Raw genomic sequence first — 20826 nt, 5'->3', positions numbered from 1 at the left:
AGATCTGCGGAAAAGGGATACTTCGATTCCAGGGCCTTTTTGCCCGTGAAACGCTTATCCGGACACTCCCTGTGTCGCCTGACTATATCCAGGAAATCTGGGTGAGAGGCGAACGTCTTATGGGAACGCTTGGCTCTAGTAAAGGAGACCGAGTGGTCCGGAGCAGGATTAGGGTTATCGTCCACTTTAAGGGCGTGATTGACTGCCTCAATGAGGGAGTCAACTGTAGATCTAAACTCCGGAGCATCCGGGTCTAAGGATACATCAGACTCATATTCAGAGTCGTGAACGCTACGAACCCCTAAAGAGGGTGAGCGAGAGGTGGAGCCGCCAGAAGCTGAGTGGCGTGGTGAGTGCTCAGGAGAGGTAGAGCGGATCCGTTTTCTGGATGACCGCGCCTCTTTCCGGAGAGAGCGGCCCCTGCTGGCCGACGATTGCCCTGTAACGGAGGGATCTCTTAACCCAAGAAAGGGATTGCCCTGCTCCCCAGGGGGGTTCTGAATGGATTTGATAGCATTGGCTAAAAAGTCCACGGACTGAGACAGTGAAGCGACCCACGCAGGGGGACTAGATACGCCGGGGTCGGTGGAGGGCTCCTGGGCACTTGGGGCATCGCAGGCTGAGCAGAGGGGGGAAATCTGAGGCCGAGGAAGTGGAGCCTGGCAGGTGGTACACGCAGAAAAAAAAAGGTAGTATGCACCTTTGAGGAGGTTTTAGATCTTGTCTGGAACATGGTGTACCCTAATGTAAGATAGACCGCAGGGTCTATAAGGAAGCGAGGGCGGCGCTGCAGGGGAGAACCTGACGTGGTCTCCTTACCCGAGGTCCTGTGTCCCACAGAGGGAGAGACAGAGAGCGGTGGTGCTGGTGACAGCCGGCGTTCACAGCGCTGCACGTGGGAGAAGCTGCGGCTGGGAGAGCTGGAGCTGCGGCGTGCAGGGGAAAATCCAAGATGGCCGCCTAGATTAGAAGAGAGGAAGTCTCGCAGAGAGCGAGAAGCGCCAGGACCAGGGGGCGGCGCCGCCAAATGATGCAAAAAAGGGGCGGAGCCTATCGGGAGAACGGAGCTAGGCCGAAGCCGGGGACTAAATTTGCGGCTTCGGCCCGGCGCCCAGCCGCTGAGCGCCGTAGGCTATGGGGCCCGGAAAAAAACGTGCCGCTGCTAAGAAGGAGCCCTCCGGACCGCAGCAGGCAACCCCCCCTCCCCCCCCCCGAGGCACTTACCCCGATAGAGGGTGGAGCGCAGAGACTGCTGCACACAGAATCCTGGTGTGCTGTGCCCGGGGCGAATAGGACGGTGCAGGGATTGGGGAGCCTCCAACCACCATCCCCAGAAAGGGGGGTGGAGAGGAACCGTCCGCCACCATCCATCAACCGCGTATTCAGTGATGATGCAGTGGGGGCTGCACGGACGCCACAACATAAGGTGCCTCTGAACAGCCGAGGGTGAGACCTGGTGGGCAGGGCAGATGTCCAGCAATAAGGCCTGGCTGCAGAAGAGGGTGCTGGAGGTGACACTTCAGTGCTCGTCTGTAAAATGGGGGGGGGGGGGGGGGGGGTGGAATTGGTCCCTTGAAGGGGCCCGTCGCCCCTAGAATCAGCTCAGGCAGTGGCATTCCACGTCGCAGGAGAGGATACGGAGAGGTGAAACTCCCGTGCTCGCCTGTCGTTGGTTCGGGGGAGATCGGAACATGAAAGAATCCGTCGCCCCCTTCGTCCGGAATAACAAGGTTTAAATCCGGTGTGCCTCCTACGGACACTAAGCTTGAACTGGGTCTCTGGAAGCCAGCATGAGGGTGTATACTGCAGGGGAGGAGCTAACATTTTTTTGTCTCAGCTTAGTGTCAGCCTCCTAGTGACAGCAGCATAACACCATGGTCCTGTGTCCCCCAATGTGGCGATGGAGAAAGACCCATATAGTCCTCTCACATATAGCACACGGATCACAAGAAAAAGATTATATACCAAGCGTAGGGATTTCAAAATACGGCTTTATTCAAAGAAATGCCAAATGATTTACATAATCAGGAAGAAATCATTTTAAAAAAAAATTAATTAAATTATTAAAAATATACATAAAAACAAACACATCCGCGCAGTACAGGATTGTAGGGCTGTGTATATTAACCAGCAATATGACCCACCATACCAGGATTTTTTGTATGTAGGCTGTACAGTATATACTCAGGTGCAAACAAAGGAGAGGATGGAGATATAGAATGCTTTGTATAAAAAATTATTATTTAAAAGATATTTATATAAAAGCTTTTGAAAGTGCATATGCTGCTCACATAAAAATATATAGTGCAAAAAAATAAATTAATAATAAATATATGTGCTGCACAAAAATATGTGTATAAAAATATGAAGGGGTTATTAAAACCCTGTGATGAAAATCACACAACCACAATTAGACCATAGTAAAAGTGCACTTAAACAAAGTGACACAGTGCAGAGTGAATTAAGTGGTGTGCACACTTGCAAACAGCTGCCAAAGTTAAACGGTGATACCATCCACCCAATAAAGCATACCTCAGTATGCAACAGCACAGCCGTAATAAAAGGTTTACCTATGCCAGGGGGGTCTCCTGTACCAGCGCGTGCCCGACGCGCGTTTCGGAATTATCCTTCGTCAGCTTGAACTGGGTCTCTGGAAGCCAGCATGAGGGTGTATACTGCAGGGGAGGAGCTAACATTTTTTTGTCTCAGCTTAGTGTCAGCCTCCTAGTGACAGCAGCATAACACCATGGTCCTGTGTCCCCCAATGTGGCGATGGAGAAAGACCCATATAGTCCTCTCACATATAGGTATTGCCAGCTGTAACAGAGGAGAACATAGAAGAAAGCAAGCTGTGACTATTATTAGGGAGGTCGTTGGTTGGGTTATTCCTGCTGATAAGTGGCCCTCCCGTAATCTCTAGTGGAAGAAAAAGACTTCAAGAAGTCTGAAATACCAGTCCCCATCCATCTCCAGTTACAGGACATTTATTGGACTGTTTTGCTTCTTCTATGTGCATCAATTGCCCCCAATCGGGTACCGTACGCTTGGCTATACAGCAGGCGAAAAGGCTAATTTTTGGGAGGATGCCCCAGACCTGTTGAAGACTTGTCCAGGTCTGTAATGTAGCCGTTTAAAGATGGCAGGGTATATTTCTAAAACCACGTAAATGGTCAGTATTTGTTGATGGTTTTTTTACCTCAGCATTTATAAGCCAAAACCAGGAGAGGAACAATCAGAGGAAACGTATAATAGAAACATGTCACCACTTCTGTATTTATCACCCACTCCTGGTTTTGGCTTACAAATACTGAGGTAAAAAACTCACCAAATACTGAATGTGTGCACATGGCCTAAGCATGGTTTACAGTAACACAATTAACCTCTTGTGCGATATATTGCACGCTCTTACCATTCTTTGTCATTAGAAACTGCTTTTCATTGGGCAGGTAGGCTTTAATTTTTAATTCTTCACCAGCTGCCCTAAAGTAAAAAGACAAATGTGTATAACATGACAGAGAAACATTCCCACAAATCAATACAGCAACATAAAAAATAAATGAAAATTCATGCGACTTCAGACTCCGGGAACTTCCACATGCGGCCAGCCATCCACTAATACACAAAGTTTAGATAGGAAACCCTGTAGAGGAGCCTGTGATGCATTATTTAGTGTTTGTCAGCTCATTAGCAGCAGGAGATGGCTAACACCGCGCAGATCCCATCGATTCTTAAGTAGGCGACATGCCGGAATATTCAACTTAACACAAACTAAAAACACTGCACAATCTAAAGGTACCGTCACACAGTGCCATTTTCATCGCTACGACGGCACGATTCGTGACGTTCTAGCGATATCGTTACGATATCGTTGTGTCTGACGCGCTACTGCGATCCGGATCCCCGCTGAGAATCGTACGTCGTAGCAGATCGTTTGAAACTTTCTTTCGTCGTCTAGTGTCCCGCTGTGGCGGCATGATTGCATCGTGTGACACAGGTTGTATACGATGTGCGCACAGTAACAACGGCTTCTACATCGCAAATACGTCATGAAATTATCGCTCCAGCGCCGTGTATTGCAACGTGTGACCGCAGTCTACGACGCTGGAGCGATAATCATACGACGCTGCAACGTCACGAATCGTGCCGTCGTAGCGATGAAAATGGCACTGTGTGACGGTACCCTAATAGAAAACATCACTTCTAAACTAATAGGATGTCCAACCAGAAGAGTGTAAAGGGTGGCCTTCTCAATGCACACATGGGGGCAGAGACCTGAAATAACCAACTAAATGGGGGCATCAATGCGCTTTCCTCTCAAACTATCAGGTTTTTGGTTCTCTTTGGAGGACATTATAAGAGGCATAAACAGTTAAGTGTGTGTTCCCACCATGGTGCGCACACAGAATGTAGTCATGGGGCCCCACCAAACACGCATACCATAAGGGTGTCACTTTTGCATACGTATGTGATATATGGTTTGGCATTCCTTTATTTAATAACAGAAGAACAAAAAGCAAAACACACCCTCCTGAATAAAAAAAAAAACAAAAAAAAAAAACACCCTACAATCGGAGCCAGTTGTGTGTGGGCTCCGCTAAATACAAATATCCATTCACTTTATTCCATCTAATGAAATCCTCCAGGACATAAATTCAATTCTCGCAAGCCAAATCAACTTCTAAGGGTAGGTTCACACAAGCATTTAAAATAAATGAAATACAAAAAAAACAAAAAAAAAACAACGCAGTTTAATCACCAAAAGTGGGAAGATTTTTCTTCACTTGCCATCTTTGTGCAATCCGTTATTCACAGCAGATATTAACCATTTACAGACTTGCAAGGTATCTGTAAAACTCAGATGCTACACTGTCTCTCTGCATGGCACCCTATTTTTTTTTTTATGTGACCGTAGACTTGTCTCATCCGATTTATGGAGCAAACTAGTGCATGATGCGATTATTTCTACAATCGGATTCAGTCAGCAAAAAAAACAAAACAAAAAAAACCCCAAGGCTGCTCTGCCGCATTGAACAACAATGGTGCAAGTAGTGATGTCTGGGTCATGTAGAAGAGCCCTCGGTATATTTATTGCCAATGTGGCCGACACACCATTGACTCCGTCCATCCTGGAACTGGTTGATGGAATAAACTTTGGATGATTTTACTTAACATACATGGGCAGGATAAACGCTTACATTTTAATTCACAGTATGGGATAACATAGCAGAATATACTGTTCAATACTAGGGTACAGAGTGAAAAAATAAAATAAAACCATAAAACAGTATTTTATATATTTATTTTTTTTACCACTGGGACCCCATGGGTAATGGTCCTTAGGGGACACAGCCAAGCACTCTTACCCTTCATTTTAGCGAATGGCAAGCAATCCATTTCATGTGGTTTGTAAACAAATTGTTTTTAACAGGGTCCTGTGGAAACCGTTACTTTTGACTTTGTCACAGGTTAAAGGAAAAAAAACTACTTACCATTGCCAAGTAGGGCAGTGATGAACCAGGTGATCACCGGCAGCCAGAAACTGTGAACAAAATGCAAACATGTTAGAGTACTATATACTTTTGGGTGCTGCACAGAGCGATAATCTTGTCCTACAGCCTGGAGTGGTACTCAAGTTGGCCAACAAGACATCCAAAACTACAGTCAGATGAAACATTTGTTCTAGAGACGCATGACATTTTGTATGAAAGAAGATCCCCTTCCACTACTATTACTAGTAGGAGGCGCGGCAGCCATATACATGTGGTCCCACGTTGTTTGTCTCCTTACTCCGCATCAGTCTGAAGAGGAAGATGTCATATGAGAAGATCAGTGCCATCTGTAGTGACAATAGATCATTTACACTGTGGCAACCATGATCAACCTTCTCAGGATCCAGGATCTACCACATCATGGAAGTCACAATTGCCAAGATGTCACCTACAAGTTGCTCTCCACTTCCTACCTTTGTGTTTGTCTCCTACTATACACACACCTAGGTCAAGTTTTGCGCCACATGGTCTTCTTATGGCTCTACCTATATTCCTGCAGGTTATTAGGACAGGTGATAAGCGTCTCATCACTGGGATCCCTGGCAATCACAATAACAGGGTCCTGGGTCCTATATCTGAAAGAAGCACTACTAGTCTATTCACAGTCTGGGAATAACAAACATGGAGTTCCGTCCTCGGCCATCTCAGACTGTCTAATAGACAATGTATGGAGCCACAGGGTGCATACACAACTGCCACGCCATTCACACTGGGACGCAGGACCCCATTCCAGTGATTAGTAGGGGTCCCACTGATCAGGCCCTCATCACCAATCCTGAACATAGATGACGATTGTGGGACACCCCCTTCATTCCTGCAGCAATAAGGCAGTGAGACAACCATTTGATTTAAAAAGTGGACAGTTTCTTCTAGTTTCATTCTCATTGCTCCCCTGAGCAATACTTTTTTTTTGTGTATTTTTAATTTCGCCATAGGGTTCCAGAGACACAGGCTTTTTATTTGATGCTAGTCTTTACCAATGGGGTGTGGCTCTCAAGGTTTTCTGGGGATGTATATTTAGGCTGCCCTTTGGTAAAGACCATAGCAATTAACATACAAAGGGGTATCTGAAATCAAATGGCGAATTTATGAAAACAGAAAAAAAAGCAGAATACTCGGAGAGCAGTGTGAATATAATAAAAGGAAATTAGTCACTTTGAGTGTGGTGGCAAGTTATTTTTAAAGAGGTTAATGTGTAAAGGTGATGGTCTCCTATAAAAAGAAAGAAAATATTCAATAGGAGGCCAGTACAGCCACTTACCTCTTCAGGAGTAATGACACCGGTCTCCTTAAATTTTGACTCCTGTATAAGAAATATATAAATAAGAATGGGACAAATCAGTTGTGGAGAAGTCTGTGCATTTATCCTTTGGTGCAGTTTGGTCACCCACCCACACAAATTCATAAAAATCCTTGTGGACATCCAAAATCTACAATTTTGCAGGTTACAAACTTCCTAGGGAAATCATGTGATTGCGAGATACTTCCGGCATAAGTCTCCCAGAGGTTTGCACGTGGCACTGTGGTGAGGTTCTGCTAGTTTTCCATAGAAGCACGTCATACATTTCCTAGAACCATTGTGACAGTGGTTTTATTTCAGGAAGGCAGAAAATATGATGAGTCCTGTTCGAAGCTGTCTCCCAGAAGGCAACACAAGCGCTCTTCTGAAGAACTGCTCAGGTGGCCTTATCAGAAAGGCTGTGAAAGTCCAACTGGTCATCCTGAGAACATTGCTCTAATGGGGTTGTCCCCTCCTTTTTACAACTGGCCCACTTTTAGAAATACATTTACTTATCTAGGATGATTCCCACTGCATATATCGTGATCACCAGATCCTGCCCAACATCTGCCTTTGATGTTTCGTTCGAAAGCTTCTCCAGCCTTGGCCAGAATGTCAGCGACATCACGAAAGGCTCATTCATGGCGGTCCATACATGTTGTGGTAGATCAGCTCACTTGGCACACAGAGGTAGACATGGGTGCACTGCGTCTTTAAAGAGCTTCCCTTGGTTTATTGTAGGCAGCATAAACCAAGGTGTGGTAAAGAAAAACAGCCCTCTGGGCAAAACAGGAAAACCATACAAAATGGTGGCAGAACAAACAGTCCTTCTGTGAGCGTGGTTCCACCAGCTCACGGCTGGCAGAACACACACTGTTCAGGTTCACAAGTCCAAGCAACACTTTCCTGGAGTGGTCCTTCTCAGGCATGTCCTTGAACACTGAAAGCTCTGACCTTCAGCCATTTAAGCCCAGATCTTGTGACTACTCCATCATGTGACTGATCACATGATCCTGACATCACATAGGTCCTGTCAGGACTCTGCATGTGGAGATACGGTGGACCCTGTTGTGATCCGCTTTTTGGGCTCCCCTAGTGGTGGCTGGTGGTACTGGAGACTTGTGTGTTCTTTTCTGCCTCAGCTCACCTGCTTCCATCAGTTTTGGGAGTTCCCTATTTAGCCTTGCTCTCCAGTCACTTCCTTGCCGGTCATCATTGTAACCTGAGTCTTTCAGTTGCATGTTCCTGCTACCAGTCTGCTGATCAGCTAAGTGGACTCTTGTCCTTTTTGTTTTGTATTTTTTGTCCAGTTTACAGTTTGTCATTTCCTGTTACTGGAAGCTCTTGTGGACTGAAATTGCCACTCCTGTGTCATGAGTTGACACAGGAGTCTTAAAGTAATTTCAGGATGGGTTTTTGAAAGGGTTTTTCAGCTGACCGTGAAGTCCTCTTTTGTATCCTTCCTCTATCTAGTAAGTGGACCTCGCTTTGCTAAATCTACCTTCATACTGTGTATGTCTTTTCCTCTGAACTCACCGTTAATATATGTGGGGGCTACTATCATCTTTGGGGAATTTCACTAGAGGTAAGCCAGGTCTGTTCCTTCCTCTTCCAGGCGTAGTTAGTTCTCCGGCTGGCGCATGGCATCTAGGCAGCCGTAGGAATGCTTCCTGGCTACTGTTAGTTGTGTGGTAGATTTAGGTCACGGTCAGCTTGAGTTTCCATCACCCGAGGGCTAGTCTGTTATTTTGTTTTTCTGATGTTCCCATGCCATTGGGGAATCAAGACAGGACCCCCTCCCACCCACTCTATGGAGGTTCAGTAAAACCAGCTCAGAACATAACTCATTCCATCCTCTCAACACGTAGTGTGCTGGAGGAAACTACTCTGGTTTCACATCACTGACACCATCATGCGTAGTAACATGTATCTCCCCTCCATCACTTCACCAGTGACTGTCACAATGTGCATACTCTCAAGTGATGTCACTGTGTTGATTCATCCAAGGCTGGAGGTTAGAAGGCGAAACCGTCAGATGGTACCTCACAGGAAGATGACAAGAAGGATCAGGGACAGTGTGAATGGAGACCTTCCTTGTAATTACCAGGTTATATTGCTAGAGGATAACTTGTATACCTTGTAGAACCCCTTTAAATCACATTTACATTTAGGGCTCATTCACACATTGTTTTACATGAATGCTGTTTGTTTCACAGATTAAACTTGCACCTGTGATGGTCTATGTGGCTGTTCACATCAGTGACTTTTTGTGGATCGAGTGGTTGAAGCAAAATTAAGTGAGATTATTGATCTGAGTGTTGGATCAACCTTGGCAATGAAAGTCTATGGGTCTGAGAAATCATTCAGACAGTACTCGAAGACATCCATGTGCTGTCAGTTTTTCTTCACATCAGTGAAAAAAAATGATCAAACTCTGACCAAACTGATAACTCTCAGATATAAATCACTGGTAAAACTCAGTCCGCTTTTCTCATGCGGCCAAAAAACAGACGTGTGAATGAGGCCTAAATTGAAAGGAGGAAGGGTTCTTACTCTATTAAAGGGAACGTGTCAGCAGGATTGTGCACGGTAACCTACAGACAGTGTCAGGTCAGCTTCGTTATACTGATTAATATGATACCTTGCTTGATGAAATCCGTCTTGTGGTTAACCTTTAGATTCAGTTTTGAGATCGTGATATGCTCGTGCTCCGGGGGCAGCCTGTGGGGGGTCTTCGTGTGGTGCTCTGATTAGGTATTCATACTGATGGCTTATAACAGGTCACTGATCCCTCAGGTCAATGATCCTGCCGACAGGTTCCCTTTAACCAGAGACTTAAGACATACGGTACTTAAAACCATCAGCCCACTCTGCTGAAACCAGCGGATTAGGCACTTGAGCAAACCCACATCTAACATTAAAGGGTATGTGTAGCCCCATTTGAGCATTTTTAGCTAATACTATGGGCATACAGGTTCTGAACCTAGTCAGACTGCCTCCTCTCTCATACTACGTTTCTTCTTCCCCTTCTTTCCTTTGAGGTCTTGTGTGAATTCCCGCGCCTGCACATTCTGTCTGCCGTCTCCCCTCTGCACTTTTCCACCCTTCTCGGGGCAATGACTTCAATTTTCGTGTGCGCTGGAGAGTCACTGTCACTTGCGGTTCCAGTGTTCTCTGGCGCTCTAAAAAGTTGCAAGTTGGGTGTGCAACTTTTCAGATGGAGGAGACATAACACTGGTGTAAGGTTCAGCTTCACAGGGGTACATTATTGGACAGCACATGGCCCCTTCTGTCTGTGCCCGCCCCAGGTATTGTAGCTGAGCGGTGTACAGGACAAATAAAACAGGCTCCAGGAGCCAACAGGACAAGCGTTGTAGTCAAATAACTAGATTGTCATTGATCACAAGAGACAAGTTAGTGCCCACTATCTGGCTACCGGGCACCGGGGCTGGCATCACATGTAAGAGAGTTGAAAGAAAAGAAAAAAAAAAAAAAAAAAAAAAAAAGGGTTTGGTACAGTGTTAAGTTGAAAAAAAGAATCTTCTCAGTGGGAAAAACAAGATAATGTTGTAGTTATGATACCTTTTAATGGCTAGCAAAAATAAAATAAATGATGTTACAATGAAAGCTTTTGGGACTTCTTTAGGTCCCTTCCTCAGGCATAGCATAACAAAGTTTCTGAAGAAACAAAGGCATGCACAAACAAATAAAAAGAGAGGGGCATGGTAAAATAAATAAACCTTTGAATAAACAAACTGAGCTCGGAGACTGAATCCTTAACCCCTTAAGGCCCCGTCTCACATAGCGAGATCGCTAGCGAGATCGCTGCTGAGTCACAAGTTTTGTGACGCAACAGCGACCTCCATAGCGATCTCGCTATGTGTGACACGTACCAGCGATCAGGCCCCTGCTGCGAGATCGCTGGTCGTGTCGGAATGGCCTGGACCTTTTTTTGGTCGTTGAGGCCCCGCTGACATCGCTGAATCGGTGTGTGTGACACCGATCCAGCGATGTCTTCACTGGTAACCAGGGTAAACATCGGGTTACTAAGCGCAGTGCCGCGCTTAGTAACCCGATGTTTACCCTGGTTACCAAAAAAAACAAACAGTACATACTCGCCTTTCGGTGTCCAGGTCCCTTGCCGTCTGCTTCCTGCTCTCACTGACTGCCGGCCGTACAGTGAGAAGTGAGAGCACAGCAGTGACGTCACCGCTGCGCTCTGCTCTCAGTGTACGGCCGGATCTCAGTCAGAGCAGGAAGCGGACGGCTAGGGACCTGGACACCGAAAGGCGAGTATGTACTGTTTGTTTTTTTGGTAACCAGGGTAAACATCGGGTTACTAAGCGCGGCCCTGCGCTTAGTAACCCGATGTTTACCCTGGCTACCCGGGTGCTGCAGGGGGACTTCGGCATCGTTGAAGACAGTTTCAACGATGCCGAAGTCGTTCCCCTGATCGTTGGTCGCTGGGGAGAGCGGTCTGTGTGACAGCTCCCCAGCGACCACACAGCGACTTACCAACGATCACGGCCAGGTCATATCGCTAGTCGTGATCGTTGGTAAATCGCTTAGTGAGACGGGGCTTTTAGTGACAGAGCCAATTTGGTACTTAATGACCGGGCCAATTTTTACAATTCTGACCACTGTCACTTTATGAGGTTATAACTCTGGAACGCTTTATCAGATCCCGCTGATTCGGAGACTGTTTTTTCGCGACATATTGTACTTCATATTAGTGGTAACATTTCTTCGATATAACTTGCAATTATTTATGAAAAAAATGGAAATATGGCGAAATTTTTTTAAATTTTGCAATTTTCAAACTTTGTATTTTTATGCCCTTAAATCAGAGAGATGTCACACAAAATAGTTAATAAATAACATTTCCCACATGTCTACTTTACATCAGCATTGTTAGGGAGTTATAAGGGTTAAAAGTTGACCAGCAATTTCTCATTTTTACAACACCATTTTTTTTTTTAGGGACCACATCTCATTTGAAGTCACTTTGAGGGGTCTATATGATAGAAAATACCCAAGTGTGACACCATTCCAAAAACTGCACCCCTCAAGGTGCTCAAAACCACATTCAAGAAGTTTATTAACCCTTTACGTGCTTCACAGGAACTGAAACAATGTGGAAGGAAAAAATGAACATTTAACTTTTTTTGCAAACATTTTAACTCAGTACCATATTTTTTTATTTTCACAAGTGTAAAAACAGAAATTTAACCATACATTTTGTTGTGCAATTTCTCCTGAATACGCCGATACCCCATATGTGGGGGTAAACTACTGTTTGGGCGCACCGCAGAGCTTGGAAGAGAAGGAGTGCCGTTTTACTTTTTCAATGTAGAATTGGCTGGAATTGAGATCGGATGCCATGTCACGTTTGGAGAGCCCCTGATGTGCCTAAACAGTGGAAACCCCCCACAAGTGACACCATTTTGGAAACTAAACCCCTTAAGGAACTTATCTAGATGTGTGGTGAGCACTTTAAACCCCCCAAGTGTTTCACAGAAATTTATAACGTAGAGCCGTGAAAATAAAAAATCCTTTTTTTTCCCTCAAAAATGATTTTTTAGCCTGCAATTTTTTATTTTCTCAAGGGTAACAGGAGACATTGGACCCCAAAATCTGTTTACCAGTTTGTCCTAAGTACGCTGATACCCCATGTGTGTGTGTGTGGGGGGGGGCACTGTTTGGGCACCCATCAGGGCTCGGAAGGGAGGGAGCGCCGCTTGGAATGCAGACTTTGATGGAATGGTCTGCGGGTGTCATGTTGCATTTGCAGAGCCCCTGATGTACCTAAACAGTAGAAACCCCCCACAAGTGACCCCATTTTGGAAACTAGACCCCCCCAAAGAGCTTATCTAGATGTGTGGTGAGCACTATGAACCCCCAACTGCTTCACAAAAGTATATAATGTAGAGCCATGAAAATAAAAAAAATCATATTTTTTCCACAAAAATGATCTTTTCACCCCCAAATTTTTACTTTCACAAGGGTAACAGGAGAAATTGGACCCCAAAATTTATTGTGCAATTTATGCTGAGTAGGCTGATACCCCATATGTGGGGGATAAACCACTGTTTGGGCGCATGGCAGAGCTCGGAAGGGAAGGAGCGCCGTTTTGGAATGCAGACTTTGATAGAATGGTCTGCGGGCGTTATGTTGCATTTGCAGAGCCCCTGATGTACCTAAACAGTAGAAACCCCCCACAAGTGACCCCATTTTGGAAACTAGACCCCCCCAAGGAGCTTATCTAGATGTGTGGTGAGAACTTTGAATGCCCAAGTGCTTCACAGAAGTTTATAATGCAGAGTCGTGAAAATAAAAAATATTTTTTTTTCCACAAAAAAGATTTTTTTAACCCCCAAGTTTTTATTTTCACAAGGGTAACAGGAGAAATTGGACCCCAGAAGTTGTTGTCCAATTTATCCCGAGTACGCTGATGCCCCATATGTGGGGGTAAACCACTGTTTACTGTGGCAGAGCTCAGAAGGGAGGGAGCACCATTTGACTTTTTGAGCGCAAAATTGGCTGTGGCGTTTAGAGACCCCCTGATGTACCTAAACAGTGGAAACCCCCCAATTCTAACTCCAACCCTAACTCCAACACACCCCTAACCCTAATCCCAACCCGATCCATAATCCTAATCACAACCCTAATCTCAAACCTAACCCTAATCCCAAATGTAACCCTAATGCCAACCCTAATGCAAACCCTAATCCCAACTCTAACCCTAACTTTAGCCCCAATCCTAACTTTAGCCCTAAACCTAGCCCCAACCCTAACCCTAACCCTAATCCTAACCCAAGCCCTATCCCTAACGCTAAGGCTATGTGCACACGTTGCGGATTTTGCAGCAGATCCGCAGCAGTTTCCCATGAGTTTACAGTACAATGTAAACCTATGGGAAACATAAAACGATGTGCCCTTGCTGCGGAAAAAAACCACGCGGAAACGCAGCGGTTTACATTCCGCAGCATGTCAATTCTTTCTGCGGATTCCGCAGCAGTTTTGCACCTGCTCCATAATAGAAAACCGCAGGTGTAAAACCGCAGGGGAATCTGCACAAAAACCGCGGTACATCCGCGATAAATCCGCAGGAAAAACGCAGCGTTTATCAAATCCGCTGCGGAAAAATCCGCAGAGAACCATTCTACGTGTGCACATATCCTAACCCTACCCCTAACCCTAATTGGAAAATAGAAATTCATAAATTTTTTAAATTTTATTATTTTTCCTTACTAAGGGGGTGATAAGGGGGGGGGGGGGGGGGGGGAGTATTTACTGTTTTTTTTATTTTGATCACTGTGATAGGATCTCACAGTGACCAAAATAAAACAAGTGGAAGAATCTTCCTCTGCCGGCCAGCAGATCATGGCGGGCGCACTGCGCATGCGCCCGCCATTTTCTTACCGGAGCAAGAAGCCGGGGGCCAGCAGAAGAAGCAGGAGGACCCCGGGACACCGGTAAGGCTACGTTCACATTTGCGTTGTGCGCCGCAGCGTCGGCGCCGCAGCGCACAACGCAAACAAAAACGCGGCAAAACGCACGCTAAAACGCTGCGTTTTGCGCCGCATGCGTCGTTTTTGGCCGCAAGTTGGACGCAAAAAAAATGCAACTTGATGCGTTTCTTGCGTCCAACGCTTGCGGCCATGCGGCGCTAAACGCAGCACAACGCATGTCCATGCGCCCCCATGTTAAATATAGGGGCGCATGACGCATGCGGCGCCGCTGCGGCGCCCGACGCTGCGGCGCTGACCGCAAATGTGAACGTAGCCTAAGTATAACAGGGTCCCCGAATCCCCCTATTTCTCTGTCCTCTGATGTGCGATCACATCAGAGGACAGAGAATGACATCATTTTTTTTTTTGTGGTCGCCGGTAAAGTTAATTACCGGCGATCGCAAAACAGGGGTCGGTAAAAACCGACCCCGATCATGTTCTTTGGGGTCTCAGCTACCCCCAGCAGCCGAGACCCCAAAGATATTCCGGGTGCTGCGCCCGCCATTTTTTCCCCGGAAAAAGATGGCGGCGCCCATCAGGAGCCACGAGGAGCACCGGGGGAGATAGGTGAGTATTGGGGGGCTATCGGGGGCGATCGGGGACCCCATTTCTCGGTCCTGCGATGTGCGATCACATCGGAGGACAGAGAACTTAAATGGCAAATCGCGTTTTTTTTGTTGCGACTGCCAGTAAACTGTTAATTACTGGCGATCGCAACTCGGGGGTCGGTAAAAACCCCCTGAATCATGTTCTCTGGGGTCTCGGCTACCCTCGGCAACCGAGACCCCAGAGAAAATCCGACTCTGGGGGGCGCTATTCACTTTTTCCACAGAGCCGTTAATTAATGGCGCGGTGGTTTAAGTACCCTTAACTGCCGCCGTTAAAAGGCGTATCGGCGGTCGTTAAGGGGTTAATTGGATTAGATTAGTGGTGTGAAAGTCTTAGGGTACTGTCACACAGTGGCACTTTGGTCGCTACGACGGTACGATCCGTGACGTTCCAGCGATATCCATACGATGTCGCTGTGTCTGACACGCAGCAGCGATCAGGGACCCTGCTGAGAATCGTACGTCGTAGCAGATCGTTTGGAACTTTCTTTCGTCGCTGGATCTCCCGCTGTCATCGCTGGATCGTTGTGTGTGATAGCGATCCAGCGATGTGTTCGCTTGTAACCAGGGTAAACATCGGGTAACTAAGCGCAGGGCCGCGCTTAGTAACCCGATGTTTACCAGCGTAAAAGTAAAAAAAACCAAACCGTACATACTCACATTCCGGTGTCCTTCAGGTCCCTTGCAGTCTGCTTCCCGCTCTGACTGACTGCCGGCCGGAGCAGAGCACAGTGGTGACGTCACCGCTGTGATCTGCTTTCACTTTACGGCCGGCAGTCAGTCAGAGCGGGAAGCAGACGGCTAGGGACCTGACGGACACCGGAATGTGAGTATGTACGGTTTGTTTTTTTTTTACTTTTACGCTGGTAACCAGGGTAAACATCGGGTTACTAAGCGCAGCCCTGCGCTTAGTAACCTGATGTTTACCCTGGTTACCCGGGACCTCGGCATCGTTGGTCGCTGGAGAGCGGTCTGTGTGACAGCTCCCCAGCGACCACACAACGACTTACCAACGATCACGGCCAGGTCGTATCGCTGGTCGTGATGGTTGGAAAGTTGCACTGTGTGACAGTACCCGTATAGTCCCAATGTACTGGATTTAGTCCAGTGTGGATGGAATCAAAGACTAATAAGTTTGTATTCCCAAACCCTGCAATGTTTTTGCGATTCAAAATTGCCTTTTAATATGACAACTTTCATATTGTTTATGTTGTGTCCTGGATCACAGAAATGTTTGGCCACTGATAAATGCTTTTTTTTTTTTTTTTTTTAAATCTTTAGTTGTTTTGCGATCTCATCCTCGCTCTCAATTTCTGCCCTGTTTATCCCACATGCGGATCCCCAATAGGACATATAGAGCACAGAATTAAGTACACCACATTGGAAGAAGAACATGTGACTGTCCTGGGAATCTTATAATACTGTGTGTCGAGGATCTGTATCCCATCTTTGGCCTCTACATCAGTGCAGGTTTTGCAGCTCTTCACATTGCACGGATATGTTCCTCTCTGTGTATCTGAAGGCATTGAACTTCGGATCATGAGGTTTCTTAAATTTGGAGGTTACCTGTAGCACAGCAAGGGAGGGTCTTTGAATATTGCCTTTAGGCATTTGTCCTTGTGTAGGTTGTGAAGTTCTTTCAGTATTTTTTCTCAGTACCTCAAGCTGTGGGTTGTAGGCCACCACCAGATACATGATTATTTTCCTCCGTATTGAAGTAATTGACTTCTAGGGATCCTTATGGCTCTAATCATCTGATCATCAATGGAGGTGGGGACGTTGTGAATAATGAGTGTTGTTGTTCCAAAAAGGATTCTTTAAGCTCAGTCCTTTGGGTATTAGATGTTCCTTCTTGCATCTGGCTTTAACCAGTTCTACAATTCTGATGGTTTTAACTATATGCCTTAATGGGGGTCTCTATGTATGAAAAGCAAGACAGAAACTGAGAGCAAGGATACATGACAGATAAAATAAAAAAACATTTACCAGTGGCCAAACATTTCTGTGGTCCGAGACACAACTTATACATTATGAAAGTTGTCATATTAAAAGGCAACTTTAAATCACAAAAACATTAAGGGTTGGGGAATAGAAACTTATTAGAGTCTCCGATTCCATCCACACTGGACTAAATCTGTCAGGACTTACTACAGAATCTGAGGAATCTGCTCCAGAGACAGTAAGGGTATGTGCACATGTAGATGGAACCTCTGCGGATTTTTCCGCACCTGTTTTGAGAAATCCGCAGGTAAAAAGCACTGCGTTTTACCTGCGGATTTACATTGGATTTTATGGGGTTTTTGTGCGGATTCTACCTGCGGTTTTACACCTGCGGATTCCTATTGAGGAGCTGGTGTAATCCGCTGCGGAATCCGTACAAAGAAATGACATGCTGCGGAATAAACAACGCAGCGTTTCCGCGCGGCTTTTTCCGCACCATGGGCACTGCGGATTTTGTTTTCCATAGGTTTACATGGTACTGTACAACACGTGGAAAACTGCTTCAAATCCGCAGCGTCAAGACAGCTGCGGAGCCGCAGCAAAACCCGCAACGTGTGCACATAGCCTAAGGCCATGTGCACACGTTCAGTATTTTTCGCGTTTTTTTCGCTATAAAAATGTGATAAAAACGCGAAAAAAACGCTTACATATGCCTCCCATTATTTTCAGTGTATTCCGCATTTTTTGTGCAAATGTAGCCTTTTTTTCCGCGAAAAAATCGCATCGTGGAAAAAAAAGCAACATGTTCATTAAAATGCGGAATTGCAGGGGATTCCGCACACCTGGGAGTCCATTGATCTGCTTACTTCCCGCACGGGGCTGTGCACACCATGCGGGAAGTAAGCAGATTATGTGCGGTTGGTACCCAGGGTGGAGGAGAGGAGACTCTCCTCCACGGACTGGGCACCATATAATTGGTCAAAAAAAAAAGAATTAAAATAAAAAATAGTGATATACTCACCTTCGATGCCTTCCTGCCTCTCCACTGCACGCTGTCGCTTCGGTTCCTGTAGCTGGTGTGTGCGGTGAAGGACCTGCCGATGACGTCGCCGTCTTGTGATCGGTCGAGACCGGTCATGTGACCGCTCACGTGACCGCGACGTCATGGAAGGTCCTGCGCGCACACACCAGCTATACGGAACGGACGCCGGTGAGGAGATCAGCTGTCTGCAGGTGAGTATAAGCATTTTTTTAAACATTCCATCTTTTACTATAGATGCTGCAAAAGCAGCATCTATAGTAAAAAGTTGGTCACACTTGTCAAACGCTATTTTTGACAAGTGTGACCAACCTGTCAGTCAGTTTTCCAAGCGATGCTACAGATCGCTTGGAAAACTTAAGCATTCTGCAAGCTAATTACGCTTGCAGAATGCTAAAAAAAACGCGAAAAAAAACGCAAAAAAAAAAATGCGGATTTCTTGCAGAAAATTTCCGGTTTTCTTCAGGAAATTTCTGCAAGAAATCCGGACGTGTGCACATACCCTAAAGCTTTCATCCCACTAATCTAATCCAATTAAGGATTCAGTCTCTGAGCTCAGTTTGTTTATTTAAATGTTCATTTATTATGCCATGCCGCTGTTTTTTTTGTTTGTGCATATATTTGTGTTTCTTCAGAAACAGTGCCTGAGGAAGGGACCCGAGAAGTCTCAAAGGCTTTATAAAATCATTTTAATTTTGTTAGCCATTAAAAAGTATCATAACTACAAGATTATATTGTTTTGCCCACTAAGAGACTGAGAGCAATCTTTCAGGTAGGAGAATGTAACTCATCCTAGATACCCGGGCGCAAAAAGTGAGAGGCTGGCACACAGGCCGAGCACACATCTGCTAGAATTAACCGCTTCAAGTCGCGGCCCTTTTTCGTTTTTGCGTTTTCCACTCCCCTCCTTCCCAGAGCCATAACTTTTTAATTTTCCCGTCAATTTGGCCATGTTAGGGCTTATTTTTTGCGGGACGAGTTGTACTTTTGAACGACACCATTGGTTTTACCATGTCTTTTACTAGAAAAAGGGAAAAAAATTCCAAGTGCGGTGAAATTGCAAAAAAAGTGCAATCCCACACTTGTTTTTTGTGTGGCTTTTTTGCTAGGTTCACTAAATGCTAAAACTGACCTGCCATTGTGATTCTCTAGGTCATTACGAGTACATAGACACCAAATATGACTAGGTTATTTTTATCCAAGTGGTAAAAAAAATTAAAAACTTTGCTTTAAAAAAAAAAAAAAAAAAGTGCCATTTTCCGATACCCGAAGCGTCTCCTTTTTTCGTGATCTGGGGTCGGGTGAGGGCTTATTTTTTGCGTGCCGAGCTGGCGTTTTTAATTATATCACTTTTGTGTAGATACATTCTTTTGATCGCCCATTATTGCATTTTAATGCAATGTCGCGGCGATCAAAAAAATGTAATTCTGGCGTTTCGCATTTTTTTTCTCGCTACGCCATTTAGCGATCAGGTTAATGCTTTTTTTTTTTTATTGATAGATCGGGCGATTCTGAACGCGGCGATACCAAATACATGTAGGTTTGATTTTTTTTTAATTGTTTTATTTAGGATGGGGCGAAGGGGGGTGATTTAAACTTTTATATTTTTTTTCATATTTTTAAAAACATTTTTTTTTTTTTTACTTGTGCCATGCTTCAATAGCCTCCATGGGAGGCGAGAAGCTGGCATAGCCTGATCGGCTCTGCTACATAGTAGCGATCATCAGATCGCTGCTATGTAGCTGAATTGCTGAACTGCAGGTGTGCTGTGAGGGATGGGAACCCGTGGGATGGACAGGGAGCGAGGGGGGGGGGGGGGGGTAGGGGGAGTCTGTGGGACAGACTGGGAGTGAGGAGGGGGGGGGGGTCTGTGGGACAGGCTGGGAGCGAGGAGGGGGGGGGTCTGTGGGACAGGCTGGGAGCGAGGAGGGGGGGTCTGTGGGACAGGCTGGGAGCGAGGAGGGGGGGTCTGTGGGACAGGCTGGGAGCGAGGAGGGGGGGTCTGTGGGACAGGCTGGGAGCGAGGAGGGGGGGGGGGTCTGTGGGACAGGCTGGGAGCGAGGAGGGGGGGGGTCTGTGGGACAGGCTGGGAGCGAGGAGGGGGGGGGGTCTGTGGGACAGGCTGGGAGCGAGGAGGGGGGGGGTCTGTGGGACAGGCTGGGAGCGAGGAGGGGGGGTCTGTGGGACAGGCTGGGAGCGAGGAGGGGGGGTCTGTGGGACAGGCTGGGAGCGAGGAGGGGGGGGGGTCTGTGGGACAGGCTGGGAGCGAGGAGGGGGGGGGTCTGTGGGACAGGCTGGGAGCGAGGAGGGGGGGTCTGTGGGACAGGCTGGGAGCGAGGAGGGGGGGTCTGTGGGACAGGCTGGGAGGGTCTGTGGGACAGGCTGGGAGCGAGGAGGGGGGGGTCTGTGGGACAGGCTGGGAGCGAGGGGGGGGGTCTGTGGGACAGGCTGGGAGCGAGGAGGGGGGTTCTGTGGGACAGGCTGGGAGCGAGGGGGGGGGGGGTCTGTGGGACAGGCTGGGAGCGAGGAGGGGGGGTCTGTGGGACAGGCTGGGAGCGAGGAGGGGGGGTCTGTGGGACAGGCTGGGAGCGAGGAGGGGGGGTCTGTGGGACAGGCTGGGAGCGAGGAGGGGGGGTCTGTGGGACAGGCTGGGAGCGAGGAGGGGGGGTCTGTGGGACAGGCTGGGAGCGAGGAGGGGGGGTCTGTGGGACAGGCTGGGAGCGAGGAGGGGGGGGTCTGTGGGACAGGCTGGGAGCGAGGAGGGGGGGGGTCTGTGGGACAGGCTGGGAGCGAGGAGGGGGGGTCTGTGGGACAGGCTGGGAGCGAGGAGGGGGGGGGTCTGTGGGACAGGCTGGGAGCGAGGAGGGGGGGGTCTGTGGGACAGGCTGGGAGCGAGGAG

The 20826-nt window shown here is 47.0% G+C and overlaps 1 protein-coding gene across 1 annotated transcript in view; it reads right to left on the bottom strand.

Annotated features, from left to right (window-relative positions):
• Positions 1-20826, bottom strand: part of ATG3 (autophagy related 3) — a 56391-nt gene that overhangs the window by 34312 nt on the left and 1253 nt on the right. The window contains exons 3-5 of the mRNA XM_077294838.1: positions 6811-6852; positions 5490-5539; positions 3410-3480 (exon numbers count right to left, since the gene is read on the bottom strand). Of these exons, the coding sequence (XP_077150953.1) occupies positions 3410-3480; positions 5490-5539; positions 6811-6852 (163 nt within the window). The remainder of the gene's footprint in view (positions 1-3409; positions 3481-5489; positions 5540-6810; positions 6853-20826) is intronic.

The sequence above is a fragment of the Ranitomeya variabilis genome, chromosome 3 (assembly GCF_051348905.1).
Source record: "Ranitomeya variabilis isolate aRanVar5 chromosome 3, aRanVar5.hap1, whole genome shotgun sequence".
Taxonomy (NCBI): Eukaryota; Metazoa; Chordata; class Amphibia; order Anura; family Dendrobatidae; genus Ranitomeya; species Ranitomeya variabilis.
This window is presented reverse-complemented; position numbering and strand designations above follow the sequence as displayed.